The sequence below is a fragment of the Molothrus ater genome, chromosome 16 (genome assembly GCF_012460135.2).
Source record: "Molothrus ater isolate BHLD 08-10-18 breed brown headed cowbird chromosome 16, BPBGC_Mater_1.1, whole genome shotgun sequence".
Taxonomy (NCBI): domain Eukaryota; kingdom Metazoa; phylum Chordata; class Aves; order Passeriformes; family Icteridae; genus Molothrus; species Molothrus ater.
In genome coordinates this window covers 8,929,283-8,946,023 of record NC_050493.2, presented here as the reverse complement: position 1 = coordinate 8,946,023, position 16,741 = coordinate 8,929,283, and the positions used below count along the sequence as shown (strand labels likewise).

General features: G+C 42.3%; 1 protein-coding gene across 2 annotated transcripts in view; it reads left to right on the top strand.

Moving 5' to 3' along the window:
• BMERB1 (bMERB domain containing 1) overlaps positions 1-15,050 on the top strand; it is a 60,440-nt gene extending 45,390 nt beyond the window's left edge. For both annotated transcript variants that reach the window (XM_054516611.1, XM_036392344.2), the window contains exons 3-6: positions 6,154-6,227; positions 9,006-9,120; positions 10,185-10,267; positions 11,631-15,050. In XM_054516611.1, the coding sequence (XP_054372586.1) occupies positions 6,154-6,227; positions 9,006-9,120; positions 10,185-10,267; positions 11,631-11,743 (385 nt within the window). In that variant the 3' untranslated portion in view covers positions 11,744-15,050. The remainder of the gene's footprint in view (positions 1-6,153; positions 6,228-9,005; positions 9,121-10,184; positions 10,268-11,630) is intronic.
• Positions 15,051-16,741: the final 1,691 nt, after the last annotated feature.

The window sequence follows — 16,741 nt, the reverse complement described above, 5'->3', positions numbered from 1 at the left end:
AACTCCTCTTGTTACTATTGATTCATAGCAGAACATTGTAACTGGCAGAGGAGATGGCCAAACTCAAGAGAACTGAGCAATGTCAGTGAAAATGAAAAACAGACAGCCTCTTTAGACACTGTTCTGAATTTATGTGAAATATACCTTAAATGTGACCCTTCTGGGACTGGGAATTTCAAATGCCACCTTCAATTTTCTGAAACAATAGCTGAATTATATTACTGTGCAAGTTGTGGTTCAGCAGTTTCTATGCAGTGTTCCTCCAGCAGAGAGCACTTTCAACAAGGAAAGTCAGACCCATTTCCTTTAGTAGAGCAAGTGAACCCCAGGAGCTGTGGCTTGGGAGCTGCCCTGCCAAGGCTGGCCAGAAATCTGCTCCCTTCACTGCCAGCCCTGTGTCCTGCAGCCCCAGCAGCACCAGGTGCTGAGCTGAACATCAGTGACAAACACACACCAAAATGACTCAAACAACCTGTTCAGGATTCATTAAATGTTGCCTGTGATCTCACAGATTTATAATTAGCAGATTTAAGTAACTAAGCCAAGCTGACAGGGACAAAAAGGAGCCAAATGTGGAAGAGGAGCATCAGGTGGAGGTTGGTCTCCTCCCACGTAACAAGCAACAAGGCAAGAGGAAATGGACTCAAATTGCACAGGGAAGGATTAGATTGGATATAAGGAAAAGTGTTTTGACTGGAAGGGTGATCAGGCATTGGAACAGGCTGCCCAGGGCAGTGGTGGAGTCACCATCCCTGGAAGGGTTCAAAAGGCATCTGCATGTGGCACCTGGGGACGTGGTGCTGTGCTGAGGTAACTGCTGAACTCCATTGTCTTAGAGGCATCTTCCAACCTTAGCAGTTCAGTGATTCTATACATTTATAGTGCTCTGGTAGACCCAAGAACACTTTCACCATTGCAGATTCCCCACAGCTTTGGCAAAGCCATGAACACCTGCGGTACCCAAAGGCAGCCTCCACTCAAGTCCCTCCAGTCTGGAGCTTGACATCATCCCCATCTCTGGAGCAATTCTCTTTATTTCTACACATCTCTTTCCTTCAATCCCCCACATTTCTCCATCACTACTGGTTGCTCTTGGCTGGTTTCAGCCTGCTCACTGGAGACACCACCAAGGAGATGATCTTTTTATCACTACATGGAGACCTTTGGTTACATAATCATGTCAGCTGTGCCTTAGCGTGACACCTGATTCTCTGGCCAGCTCTTGGACTGGCACTATCAAAGTCTTCAGAAACTCCAACAATTACAAGCATTTTACTCCTGGGGCAGGAATGTATTAAAACAGAACTAAAAATAATCTAAGTGCCTGCAAACCCTCCTGGAAGAGAGGGAAGGAAACCAGCAAACCTGGTCTACATTCCGTTTTTAACTTCAAGCACTTTAATCCAATAACAGAAAACAAAGGAAATCTCAGACCTCCTCTTATAGACATGCTGGAGGGAGCACAGATCTATTTCTAGCTTTGAAAGTCATTCAGCAAAGGCAGAAGGTCTCTAGACACACTGAACTGCTCTGCTCATCCTGAAATCAATGAAAATGATATTTGATGCTTATGTTGGTGTTACTAATAGTTCTTACACTCAAGTATGAAGTATTTGTCAGTCTTGTTGGCCATGTCTTTTTTTTTTGGCTGACCATTAAGGGGGGTGTTATGTGATTTTTCTCTGAGCTTCCACTATAATTTTTCCTTTTTTCCTGTGCATGTCTCTAGATGGCACCTAGGCCTTACACTGGGGAATTCAGATTTCTTCCTTGGCTGAGAAGAAGACACAAAAATTCAGCTGTTGAAGAATAATTTCTACTGAAACAAAACAAAACAATTCTTTTGTGTGTGGTACAGAATGTGTTTTTTTTAAAAGTCCTGGCTCCATTTCCTTGCAGAGCCTCAGGGGCTTGCCAGGCCCAGCTGGATGGGAGGGCTGTGCTTGCCCTGCTGCCCTGGTGCAGATGGTGCCAGCAGAGGTGACTCATGCTGTCACCTCCCTGGAGCATGGCAGTGACAGTGCTCAGGGCACTCTCCCCTGCAGGCTGGACACACAAACATGTCATGGGGCTGAGTCACTGTGCCAGGGCTCTGCAGGTTCCCCAACCCACTTATTTTCCTGTCATTTGGTGCCATGTTTAGAAAATCTTCTGCTCCCGCTGTTTATTCATTATGAGGTTTGGGTTTTTGTTGTTTCTTTCTGGCAAACAGAGAGTCTGCTTGTAAGTTGTGATGATGTAGCTTGAAACACCATGAGAGTAAAGACTTGTGTGCTTGTGTGCTATCTCCAAGCATGCAGAGGAGGCTCTGCAATGAGCCATCAAGAAAGAGAAGAGCAGAAGTGCAGGCAGCGTGTCAGGAATCCACAAAAGCACACTGAGAATCCATCCCTAGTTCAATACTGTTGCAATTACTCCAGGAATGGAGTTGGGCTCCTAACCAGAGAAATGTTTTATCATTCTCATAACTCATGTGTTTAGGGTTCCTGGGCAGACATTTAAAGCTCAGCTCTGGAGGAAAAACTGCCATATTGTCACTGCTGTTTGCTTCACTGGTGTTTTTTCTACAATGAGAAAAGTGTCTTCACAGGGACTGAAGAGAATGTACCACCTCTTCCAGAGGACAGAGAGAACTTCTGTATGTTAGGGGACCCAAAGAATTTTTTCTCCTCTACTCTGCAGATTGCTGCTTTCCTTAAGATTTCCAAAAGCACTTTTTACTTCCTAAAGAGGTCTGACAGTAATATCAAGATGCTCTCAGTCAAACCCTGCTGACCATCCAGCTTCCAAATGAGAAATACACTGGGATTTTTTATTTTTTTTTTCAGAAGCAGCATTAACTTCCTCTGGGACCCTTGTAACTACTCACATCCAACATCCAGAGCATAAGGGGGAAAAGAAAGGAAGGTTCATAGTGCCTGTACAGATTGAATGGCCTTCCAAGAGATTTCCTTTCCAGGAGTTCCTCTTCTTCCCTTTCCTTCAAGGGCAACAAGGCAGCTCTTGCCCAGGCAGCACCTGTTGCCTGCATTCAGTATTAATTGCCCTGCAATCAGTATTATTTGCCCTGCATTCAGTATTATTGGCTGGCAGATGTGGGATGTGCCTTATAGTTACAAGGAACCATAGATCCTGCTTTCATTAAATCAGATGGATGAAGCTTTGGCATGGTCCCATATGTCCTTCAGCCCTCCCTTTCATCATTTAACCTCTTTTTTTATTACTCTTTTCCTAATCAGCACCGTGGAGTGGATGAAACACAAAGGCTGTTTGACACAGATGGGAGGAAAGCTGTTCCATGTGCTTGAGGGGATTGGTGCAGATGGTAGGTTCAGATTTTGCCCATCAGCACAATGCACCAGCCTGCAGAACTGGGACTCTGGAGAGGTCATCTGACTTCTGATTTTTGGAATTCATGTGGTCACAGAGCTGTTACAGACCTAAAGTGCTTTGGCCACAGATTTACTTCTCTGCTGTGTGTTACAAGGCAGGAACAAAGTTTAGGTCTCAGGAAAAAGAGATGCTGAGAATATACATGGAGTACCAGCTACATGCTCTGCAGTCAGACTGAAAACCAGCCAAAATAATGGGGAGAGAGTGCAACTAAAGTTGCTCCATGTGGCCAGCACCTTAGCCACAAGTCAGGCACAGGGACTGTAGGGAGTGCTGAACATGAATGATCTTTCTCACTCGGAATATACTGCTGGTGGTATTTTAAATTCCTGAAAATCCTCAGAGAAGAGCATGCCATTAGCTTTTTGGAGTTCCTTAGTGAGGGCAGGGAGCCAAAGTGATATAGTAAAGTATTTAATTAGTGTATTTCAGAGCTTCTCAGAATGAAGCCAAATCTTCTGAATCAGAAAAAAAAAATCCTCTCTGTCTATCACAGAGATCTCTTTTGTAGAAACTCACTGTTCTCTTTACTAGTTGGAGTGTGGCCTGATATAATTTGAATACAGCAGTTCAGTATTGAACATTTCTTGCCAAGAAAATGTCATCTTTGTTAGGCATGGTCATCTTAGTCAAATGTACCAACTTGCCACCCAAAGTGCATGAACACTGAATAGATAAGGAGCTGTGAGCCTTGCTCATATCCCAGCACATTTTGAATACTCACTCTCCTGGGAGGACAGTTTAAGATTAATTGATAAAAGTAATTCCAGCACCATTTAGCGTGATGGATCTCAAAAGTAAAGCAGGCTTTGCTTGGGATGAGAGTGAATAATATGGGGAGCCTAAGTCAGAATATTCATCAGTAAAAACATCTCTGCCTCCAAGTGTCCTAAACACACAGAGCAAAGGACCTTGCTCCAGTCCTGAGGCAAACATGCTGCTCTTCCCAACAAAACCAAGTGTTACAAGACAGATGGGCAGTGGAAGAGCAGATCCCAGTGGAAGTGACAGGGGTACACAAAGAAGGAAAAGAGGTCAGCAATAAAGATTATTAGGAGAGGTATTTCACAGCTGTATTTTGGGAGGAGAGGGGTGAAAAGGCAGCAGGAATTGCTGTCATGGCACAGTGGAAGTATCAGAACAGGCGAGATGGAGTTAACCCAAGCAGCAAATAACAGAGGGATCAACATGTTTTACTAGCAAGAGCAAAGCAGCTGAAGGACAGCTCCCTGCAGAGACCTGCAATCCTGGCAGAGGCAGCAAGGAGAATAAAAGCTCTTGGGGTGTGATTAAAGTCTTATTTGTGCCAGAAACACCTACTTTTCCCACTCCTCACTTAATTCAATGATTTGGTTGCATTGTCCTTTGGGGGCTCCCTCTCACACACACACAGAGTGCCAGCCCCTGCTCTGATGGCACCTCAGCTGCTCCAGGGGCTCAGGCAGCAGCACATCCCCCCCTCAGGCACAGGATTATGAAAAACAGAGCCCAGAGATCCGTGGGCAGGGAGAGTGTGGGTGAGATCCAAGCTGAGAATGTACAATTAATCACACAGGCTGGGTTTGTGCTCCTCAGGGGGTGATCTCCAAATGAAAGCCCCAGATGCTGCTCTTGGAGCCAACACCTGAGCCCTGGCTGCCCCTGTGGCCCTGGATAAAACCTGTGCCAGGGAGCTGATGCTGAAGGCTGCTGCCTTCCAGGGCAGAGATTCAGTGGCAGCTCTCAGGAGAAGCAGCAGTTTCAATGAGAGCTGAAGGTGCAGCTTCTGCTAATGTTACTTTTCTTTTTACTTAAGCTGTCTTCTGTGTCTTAACATTAATGGACTTTCTGCACATATCAAGGATTTGAAGCATTCAACATCAACCATGGAGGACATTCACCCAAGGGACAAAACCTCAGAAACAGATAAATGCCAAATTATGTCAGTTTCCAGATCTCTGGTGTTAGAGCTGAATTATTAGTAGGGTCACAAAGAAATCTGGTGGTAGAATATGAACCTTGCCCTGGCTGTGCCAAATAATCTGTCACCCTCTGCTGTCCCTTCCCAGGCTCTGCTGTTCTTGCTCTTTCCCTGGTGAAAACTCTTGCTGCAGTAAGTGCAAAAAGGCTCCCCTGTCTTTTCCCAGGACCATTTTGGATACAAGTGCCCTCTCCAGAATGTTCTCTGATATTCAAGAAAGTAAAATCTGAAATTATCCGCAGTGACGGGTATGAACCTACACACAAATCAGTGAGCAAGACAAGTAACCAAGGGCTCAATGGGCATTTAGTATTAAATACCCTTTGCTTTTTGTGAAACTTGGTGAGCTCAATGGGCATTTAGTATTAAATACCCTTAGCTTTTTGTGAAACTTGGTGAGCTCAATGGGCATTTAGTATTAAATATCCTTTGCTTTTTGTGAAACTTGGTGAGCTCAATGGGCATTTAGTATTAAATACCCTTTGCTTTTTGTGAAACTTGGTGAGCTCAATGGGCATTTAGTATTAAATACCCTTAGCTTTTTGTGAAACTTGGTGAGCTCAATGGGAATTTAGTATTAAATACTCTTTGCTTTTTGTGAAACTTGGTGAGCTCAATGGGAATTTAGTATTAAATACCCTTTGCTTTTTGTGAATCTTGGTGAGCCAAGAGTGGCAGGATCCCTTTCAGGCTGGCAGCTCCCAGCAAGGCCAGGGCCAGGTACTCAGATCAGATCTGGCCAATCCCATCAGCAGAGAGTGGGGTTTGCATGTCTGACCATGCTTTTTCTGTTTCTGCAGGATGGATGACATCCAGCTGTGCAAAGACATTATGAACCTTAAGCAGGAGCTGCAGACTTTGGTAGCAATCCCAGGTAATGGCTGTCTCCACCAGTGTTAGGGTAACCCCTGTGCTCCTGGCACCATCCCCACCCATGCCCCAACAACCAGAATCTCCTCCCCACAAGGTGCAGTTTCATATCTCTCTCCTCAAGTCCTCATTTTTAATTCCCATTTTCCTGCCCATCTCTAAGCTCTGTCTCTGAATTTCTTTTCATGCTGTATTTCCCTGCTCCCATGGCAGCAACCCTGCAAATATCAAACAAGGAGCACATTCCTTATTTCTTGTACTCCCTTGGCAATCTCAAGGGAACCAAGTGCCACAGAGATTGTCAGGTAAAAAAGACAAGTGCTGAGATACCAGAGATAAAAGAGGGAGAGGAGAAGGATTTATAACCATCACTGTGAATGTGATTGATTTTTTCCTTGCTACACCAATCCATTATCACACCTGTAGTTAAATCTACCTTCTAGGATCAAGAAGAACAGGTTACTATGAAAAGCAAGGCCCAAAACTTTGCCATAAATCTCTGCAAATTCAATGTTTGAAGGAGGGACAGAGCTGTGGGCAGTTCTGCAGTCCTTGGCTCAGAACTCCAGCTGCCATCAGTGAGGAGTTCCACTTCTCTACACCTTTGCCATTTTAGATGATCCACAGCCCCACTCTGTTCAAGAAAAAAATAAATCCTGCAAAACACTCAGCAACTGCAGCAGGCCAGTTGCATCACATATTACTGCACAGCCTCCAGCACCCTGCAGAAATAATTTGCTTAACTGCTCCTGCTTAACTATTAAGTCCAAGTTTTGTCTATCCTTTGGTTATCCTCATTTTTCCTCCTCACATTTTATTGTGCAACTTTGGAAGGACAGCTTTGTCCTCAGAAAGGAGAGACCAGGGCATTTGTGACATAGGAAAGAGATCTATGCTGAAACCACTCACTTTTAGCTGTGTAAAAACTTTGCCACATTTTGCACTTAACAGAAATAGATTCATAATATTTCTTACTTTTTCTTTCCTTATACTTCTTATAGAGGTCACATTTCAAATTTTTAATAATAACACTGTTGGTTCTTTATTCATTCAAATGGAGAGGATTACAAATCCTAGAAAGTATCTGTGAATGCTGCCCCTTGCCTCACTTTCCTGATCTGCAAGCTTTGCTGTCCAGACTTTGAACTAACAGATAGGGTTAATCAGCTTTCATTCTTGTGGTGTTCCTGCTGTTTGGGCTTTTTTTATCTTTTAGAAGTGATTTTCCAGTCTCAAGGCCTCAAGCAGAGACCCACAGACAGCAGTTTCTCCTTAGAACTTCACAAATCTCAGCTAATTTAAGAATCAAGAGGTGCAGTTCCAGCAGCAGCATCTGCAGGCAGGGTCACAGAGAGCTTGGTCCTAACAAAGACACAGCAGCTGCTGGCTCTGACTCTGTGCTGACACAGCATGTGCCTAGCCTAGAAAAACACTTTCCAGAAGTGGATTCATTCACAGGATCTCCACCATAATTTTCCTGAAAAAATACAGATTTGTATGGAGAGCTGCTCTTTGGTTTCAGTGGACACAGTTTAGCCAATTTCAGTAAGTGTGGAATCAGTCCGTTAGTACACAGAATATGCAATATTTTGCCACATATATTAATATTCTCAGTAGACAGTTTCCTGAAGGATATAATGGGAGAGCACATCTCAATTTAGGAAAAGGATTGAAAGGAAGTAGAAAGTAGCTTCTATCTTCAGAGGTGAGGAGAGTCCTTGCTCCTTAGCCATTACAGACAAAGCAGGAAAAAGCAGCCACTTCTAAGCATTCTTTTTTTTTTAATCTGTACTAAAAACAATTGTTTTCAAGTGTCTGATTAGTTGAGCCATTTAAAGTGTCTTATAACTTAAATCAGCAGCCACAACACAGGTCAGATGATCAGACTGCAGAGCTCACTCTGCCTCCCCCAGCTCCCACTGCTCTGAACTGGGCAGTTCTGCTGCCCAAAGCCCAAAATCTTGATTTAATACAAGGTGTCTTCGTAGCTGCTCAAAATGTTCAGCTTCTCAGAGAAATACATGAGCTTGGATTTGCCTCTGGCTTTCTCATCTCTGCTGCACTTGCCAGGTTTGAAGAGTTCTGTCTTAAATACATTTGCTTTATAGCCTGAAACGACAGCTCTGTAATCCCTAACATTTATGACTTTTAGTTTGCAACAGGCACCTCTTTCATGCCACAAAAATTGTTGTTTACAGACAACCTAGCCATTCCAGGCTGGCCAATTAACAAGGAGATATATTAATTACTCAGATTTTTGAAGTACAGGGAAAATAAACTTGCGTTTATTTTTCCACATTTTACAATTGATGCTGTTGGTGGGGATTTGCAGCTCACCTGCCTTGTCAGAATAGAAAAAAAGGTGTTATTTTCAACAGCCAAAGCTGTCTTGAAACACAGAGAAATAGTTCCTTTTGGTGTGATCTCCTTTCCCCTGAGGTCAAATGGAGTTTGTACATTGGATTTTAACAAAGCATCTGGAACTATTTTCTTGCCAAAGCTCTTAAAAATTTTCCAAGCAATGTCTTGAAGAGTCATTGCAAATTAAAACCAGGCTTAGCAAACCCCACAGAGCCTTCAGCCCATTAAGCTGATCAGAGCCAAGAGCAGCAAGTGAGGAGAGCAGAGGCAGTGACCCAGCTTGATGGGCTTTGGTGACTCAGTCTGGAAAACCATTGACTTCAATCAGCAGCTGATCCTCAGACATCTGCAACATCCTACACCACCCCCTCACACCCCCCAGAGTCCAAAGTAACACACTCTTTTCTCTCCTTTTGACCAGAAAAAGAAAAAACAAAGATGGAGAAGCAAAGAGAGGATGAACTGATTCAGAAGATTCATCGATTGGTACAAAAAAGAGATTTTCTTGTAGATGATGCAGAGGTGGAGAGATTAAGGTAAGAACCAAGAGCAACTGAACTTATTTAGTGGCATTCCACAAACCTAATAATACAATAGATGAAGTGACAAAATTTAAATCAACATTAATGGGAGAGATTTGGTCCTTCAAAACAACTTACCAAGTTAAAAGCCTCCTCTCCATTCCATAGGAAAACCATTAAAATTAGATTACTCTAATTCTGTGGCTCTTTATCCCATTAATGATCCAGACATCTCATGAATAACAGTGAGCTTTGGTCTCTTATTTTCCTACCAGAAACAGTCTGGGCATTTACCATTGAAAAGAACAGGATTTATGCTGCTACCAGGGAATTCTCTTGGGATAAGAGGTAGACATGAAATGGAATTTTATAAGGGACATATCTGTAGACATCTAAAATCCTCCTTTTTTAATTATTCATGTTGTCAGGTTGATTACTACTATTCCCATCTTGTCATAGCAAAACAACTCAAACAACAACAAAAAAACCCCAAACCAACTAAAAAGCCCTCAGCAGTACAGCCCTACCTAAGACATGGGCAGGTTCTGAAGGGTTTCATCTCCACAGTTTAGCCCAAAGCTGCCAAGAAAGTTGTAGGCTTCCTCAAAAGTTCACTTCCAGCACTCAAATCCAATCTTTGGTTTGAGGTCAGCACTCTACAGAGTCAGTTTTGCTCTTCCTTCCCCCTCATTCAGCAGTAAAGACTCCATCCCTTTATCCAAAAGGACAATATCTCCTCCAACACATTGAAATTCTGAGCCAGCAAGGAGAGGATTTGGCAAAGCTTCTGCCAGTCCTGCAGCTGATCAAAGAGAGCTGGCCAGAGGCAGCAGCTGACAAGGAGCCTGAGCTAGAACTGAACCCAGAGCTCTCACTGAACCCTGTGTGCAAATCACAAAAGCCTCAGCAGCAGTTTTCATTTAGGCAAATATTTTGCTTTTTAATAAGCGGCAAAATTAAATGTTTCTAAAAACAGCAAAGAAATTAATTGTTTACTAGTGACTTGATCCTAGCTGCTCTAGCTTTTCTGTCCCATTTACAAAGACAACTCCTTCCTCTGTTTTCCTTCCTTCCACCAGGGAAAAAGAAGAAGACAGAGAGATGGCTGAGTTCCTTCGCACCAAGTTAAAACCCATCGACAAAGCAACACAGTCTCCTACCAGTGAGTTCCTAATCATTAAGAAAAAACAAGAGCAAAAGGAAAAACTCCAAAGACACCTGATTATAAGAACATTTTCACAGGGCAGCCTCTGGCAAAAGCTAGGAGGAGCTAGCTAGATCACCTAGAAACAGCTCAGGGTGTCAGCAACTGCTGGCCACTTAGACTTCAGATACCAAATTACCCCTTAAAACTGAATTTCAGTCACCTATGGCCACTTCAGAATTGCTCTGCATGTTTTAAATATGCAAAGTATATTTGTATACACAGAGCCACAAGCTGCTTTTCTAAGCAGTTCGATTTTTATTAATAATTTTCCTATCTGTTTCTGCAAAAATAATGAAAAAAAAAACCTCTTCAGGTCCATGCTGGAATTTCTGAAACAAAGTTCACCTGTTTTACTGCAGTCAAGATGGAAACTAGAGAAAAAACTGCAAACTTCCACAGCTAACCCAAATTTCTTACACATTACCATCAGAAATAGGCTTTTGAACCACCCCAACCCAAATCACTTGTAGGCAGAATGGAAACACTCTGGTTTCTGAGAGACAAAGTGGATTTCCTGATGCCTCAGAAGCTTTTAGCTGCAACTTTCAAGCAGAACAGTCACAGCCACAGCAGGAGCTGTAGCAGTTCACAGATTGATTTTGCCCTGTCTCAGGATGAGCTCTCAGGCAGAGCCAAGTGAGAGCAGTGCCCTTCTTAGAGAGGTCCAGCAGCTGAAGAGGTTTGTATCAAACATTCTGCCATTTTGCACAGATCAAGATCTTGCTCAAGAGTTCCCAGAGGGACTGGAATGACCTTGAAGTTGAGAAGAGACATTTTAAGATGCATCACTAATTATTTATACCCCCTTAGTCACAGGGAGCATGACTCATCTCCCTTGTTTATTTACATTCTCATTGCTTTTAAATGCAGTTTTAAAGATAAAAAGATTCTTTTCACCCTGAAAAATGAAAACCTGCCTTTATCTTGTTCCCTTAATTACAACATCCAAGCCAATGAGAGAATAAATTCTAGCAATACTTTTGTCCTTCAGCTCCTTTCCTTGCTGGGAATTGAACAGTGAAATGACTTTGTGAAAGGACCCGTGGCTATGAAAAGGGACACCTGCCTTGAACCAGATACAATTTTACCCTCCCTTTGAGATGTATGGATCCCTCAGCTCCTCTTAACACCCTTCCCTGAAGAGATGAGACTTTCTGAGCAGTTTCAAACCAGCAAAGTGTATTGTTCAAACAGGACCTAAAAAATTCAGGGTGGGTGGAGAGAGGGCAGGAAGGGTTTGCACCCTTTAGGGCAGAAGTAGGAAGGAAGAGTTTGAGCAGCTCTTGGTTCTAATGGTGTCCTGTTTTGATCATTGCAGGCAGCCCAGCAGAAAAGAAGGCAGAACCTCCTCCAAGCAAGCCCACCATTGCCAAGGCTGGGCTGGCAATTATTAAAGATTGTTGTGGGGCCACACAGTGCAACATCATGTAGAGAGAGCCCTGGGCTTCCCAGCCTGCTTGTCTTTTCAGTGTTTCCATTGAGTGGAAGTGGATGGTGAGGGGAACCAGCAGCATCCTGCTGAGGGAGCCAGAGCAGCTGCACAGGTGTCATCTATGGACTGCACACGGCAGGTTCCTCACTGTTGCATGGATCACTCTACACGCATGCCTAAAAACAAAGAAATCTATTTAGTGGCTGTCCAGGGACCAGAAGAGATCAGCAGTAGAGTCAACAAAAACCACCCCTGTGATACAGGTGAATGAAAAGGGGCTGTATTTGATCCAGTATGGTGTAAAACAGCAATTTTTATGGGCTATAACTTTAGAAGAATATGTTGTACACTTTCCCCCCCCCATGACAAACTGCACTCAAAAATTGCCAAATTCTCCTATTTTGGCTACTTTTCAGAACAAAAGCCACAAGTAGCAATGCTATATATAGCACAAGTGATAGAGGAAGCAACTGTAGGATAACTGATGTTGCATACAAAATACCAAACTTGTGTGATGTTCAAGTACTTTGCTGTGGAGTTTCATTTCAAATTCTTCCTAAAGAATGAGATCAGTGGCAAGGATGCTGCAAGTAGCTACAGATTTCTATATCCCATATGATATCTGAATTACTCAAGTCAAATTAATATTGCTTGCACCAGGGGAAATAAATCCCTGGCAAAGCTTTAGCAAAGCACAGCCACAGTAATCTGCAAGTTGATGTTGCAGTCCAAGGTTGTGTAATTCTGTTTTAGATCTCCAACTCCCATGAAGTAAGAGAAATATTCACCCAGGATTTTGTCCATTTTTACAAGCTACATGCAGCAGGAGATTGCACATCACTGAGAGATTGCTGGGAGAAGAACTGAAGACAAAATTGAACTAATATTGAAACCATGCTTAAAACGAGTTTTAATTGTATATTTTGTGACCACAAGAAATAGAAACTATCCATAATAAAGCATAGGAAGACACAAGACACCCAAGACAATTTGGCCACAAGACAAATATACAAATACAGAAGTGGGTATTTGTGGCAGGAAGATCACATTCTATATAAAATGGGTTTAAAATTAAGGGAAATACAGAAATACTTGTCTGTGTTTCACCATTAAGTGTGTTTCTGGTCTCTATGCAGATTAAGCTTGTGGAATCTAATATCTTTATATTAGCTGTCAGTAGCTGGTTTGTCTGTGTGATGGTATTCCATATAAATGTACTGTGATAGGTGTAAATAGTAAAATAAACGTACATGGATCTAGTGTGACAATCTCAGGCTTAGAAATAACAAAAGATAGCAACAAGTTCCTAAAATAACATTTTGCAAAAGGAACTTCCATTTTGTGAAGCCAGCTAAGTGAAGTGTGTGCTTATATACCAAGGAACTACAGTATAGGGAAGGAGAAAAAATTAACAGCAGTTACCCCAAAAGGATAAACAGTTATTTTTTTAGGGAGAAAAGTATCGAATTAAGGTTGAAGGCAATAGACACCATCTAAAGTAACTCAGAATATCCTTATACAAATAAAACCCAATCCCTAGCACTGACTGATTTGATGAAAACCACTTGCATTTCCAGAATAATTTCAGTATTGCAGACTCACTTGAGACAAAGAACCAACATCACTAAGTACCTTCAGTTTTAAGGATCAAAGAGGAAAAAAACCAAAAGGTTTCCACTGAGACATAGAAGCACTTTAATTATTTTGACCAAAGATGCAGGAAAGAGAACAAAGGCTGACTCTCATGTATGATTATTGTGTCCTTGTTGAGACATAAAACACCACACTGAGCTCTGTAGCTTCACAGTCTGTACCTGGTGTGGGCTGGACTCTGCAGGCACCTGTGTGCATTTACACAGTTATGGGGAAAACTGCTTTTAGGGGTGATAATACACACTGGAGGGAAAGAAACACCCATTGGCCTCTGTAAAATTCCACAGGCTCTTGCTGGTACCCAGCTAAGACATCAGGAATTGTCAGTATCTAAAGGCAAGAGGCAGATGTTCAGTGTCACTAATAAAGGCAAATGGGAATCAGGGAAAAAGCTCTAGTGAAGCACCAACTTTAAACCTCAGGGGGATCAGCTGTGAATGCCACTAATCTAAAGGCTCCAGAAGGACTTTGTACATGGTTTTTAAGGCCTGAGGTAACTCCTGCACATGAGTGTTTAACCCAGGCTGTGCTGATGAGAGGGATGATCCCTACAGGCTGCACAGAATCCACCTGGGAATGAAGTGAAGTGAGTGCAATGTTGGTTTCTATGAAAAAATTTCATTAGCAAGAAACAGACATTCCTGGGAAGCAACACTCATGACCAGGCTACAGAGCAATCTCCTTTAATTAAAACCAAGAAGAAACACAGCAAGTAGGAATGTGCAATATTCTTACAGCTGAGCACTGGCAGCCAGTGCCCCAAAGGGACTGGAACTCCAGCAGTGTTAATGAGAGTGAACTTCATTTTCAGAAGTTCTAGCTTGGCTCAGCTGGAAGCTTTTCTGTGTGCCAGTTTTTGTTTTTAATTAGCAAATTTCTCTGTTTATTTGGGTGGGTTTGAAGAGCTTGCCTGCAGTGCACAAGTGGTTCCTTCAGAAGTGGATCAGTGATGCTGCTTAGCAATAAAGTCCTGGATTTTTAAGACTGTAAGGTCCCATTCTCAACTGTGTTCAACACTGGTTTAGTGTTGCCTATCCAGAACACAGCAGAGCCCTTATGGCTGATGTCAAAGCTAATGGCTGCAATTAAACAAATTAAACTTAGGAAGGAATTAAGTGTAAAACTCTTGACCCTTATTTTTAAAAACCAGACTAAATCACTGAATATCCCAAGAACAACTAGGGGCTTTGTAACTTCCTTGATCCTGTGAGCACAACACATTATACAATCCCCATATATAAAATCAGCAGAGTATCAGACAAGTATCTTTGGGTGACTATATGGAGTAACTGGCATCATTTCAGAGTTGATTTTCAGCTATCAGTCACTGTCAGCAGAGAGGGACATTGATGAAAGCACCCAGTATCTCTTCTGGAAATCCTGGCTATTTATCACTTCAGAAAGAAGGCAAGGCAGTGGAAAAGGAAGAGTGTGTGGAAGAATGAGTAAGGTGGATTTGACACACTCTGGTAAACATGACTGTGTTCAGGACAGGATCTCAGTCTACTGAGAAAAACAAAAGTGCTGAAGTGCTGTTTGTACAAATCACCAATTCCACCAGCAAATGGTTCTCTTGTACCTTCCCCTAGGCCTACTGAATCTCTTCCAAATTAAACATATTTCCAAATAAACTAAGCTGCTGTGTTATACTAAGCCTTTGTTTCTTCCTGTTACTGAGGGAAAAGTTGGTGGTGGAGTGGAATGGGATGCAGTTCCTGTGCTGCTACACTTCTCAAAAAGAATAAGGTTACTATTCTGCACAAAAGGAGTAATGCTAAGGGGTAAGTTTGGGATGCTACTGAAATAAAGGATTTTCTCACTGAATAAAGAAAGCCATCAAAAAAGCCAATCTCATAATGCTCTAAGATGACTTTGGAACCAGAGCCTGCTCATATTAGAGACAGTTCCCAGCCCTGCACTGAGAATAAGGGCCCCGACTCACCTGAGTATCAGAACTGCCATGCCAAGAGGGCCCTGGTGTTATTGAAATGAACAAAAAATCCTCCCTGAGCCCAGCACAAATGCTACCATTGTTACCAAAGTGCACCTTGTTTCACATGACCCCCTCCAGCCTACAAACAGCCAGGCAAGCAGGCTGCTTTCAAACAGGATCAGACCAAAAACATTGCCCAAAAGCCAAAACTCCCTCTCCCTTCCCTGTGCACACAAGACTTGACCTGGGATGCTGAGAACAGCTCAGCAGCTGAGCCTGGATCCCAACAGCCTCAGCAGCAACTCTGCCTCAGGGATGAGTAAGGAGGGGTCTCACAGGAGATCTCCCCTCACACTGAATTTTGCTTTCCAGTTTCTTAATGAGAGGCAGTTTTCTGCATCAACACTTCATAGGAGAGTGAAAGAATTGTGGTAAGACACCAAGAGATGTTTAAACTGATACCTAAACAGTGAATCTCATCAGTTACAGAGAGCAGTGGACTTTAACAGGCTTGATCACAAAACCAGAGGAGATGACTGCAGCCACTATCAAGGTTCTTGCAGCCAATTACCTCATCCCAGCATAAGAGTTTGTTGTTTTTCTCCTTCATGACACAGGCAGGATGCAATTCCTCACTTTTGAATTCAGTAACTGAAAGACTGATGTGAAACTTGAGCCATGGCATGACATACAATAGAGCTTTGACAGCCACGTCAAAACACGCTCACATAACATCCTGAAGTGGCATTTCAGGAATTTCTTGTGAAATGGCATTCTCTATTTAGATCAATCTGCATTCTGTAGCATACATCTAGCACTACAAGCCATTTTGATAATCACTTGAATTAGGATTTGTTTCTGTCTTTATCCACCTAAGTAATACTCAACAAAAATAGTCATACAGGAAGGAATACAGCATTTAAAGTGATGCTTGCTGGGAAAATGCTATTAATAGGAGTTAAACCATAGCTCACCATGCAACTAGTCTGTCCTGTTACATTATGGCAAGCAAAATAAGCCTGTATTAATTTTAGAAAAAAAAAATGGAACCTATTTCCATCACCACTTTTTTACTAACTTAAAACAGATGGCTTAACATAAAATGAGTGAGAATAAAAGAAGTGGGAATGTTTGCAGCACAGAACCAAAGCAGCATTTAAAATCAAACTCATCTTTTGAAGGTAATCACAAACCAGGTGCTATGAGGGATTTTACTCATTCATTTACTTAAAAACATTCACAATAACTGAAAAATGAAATTGCAGAGTGATGATTATAGGGTTTGTGGTGCTGCTCTAGGAAGGTTTTATAAACCACCTGTTCCTCCTTTCAGAGAGGAATATTCATTATTTCCAAGAGGAATACTTATTATATTGTTTATGAAGAATTTTCCACTAAGTTTTTTAGGTAG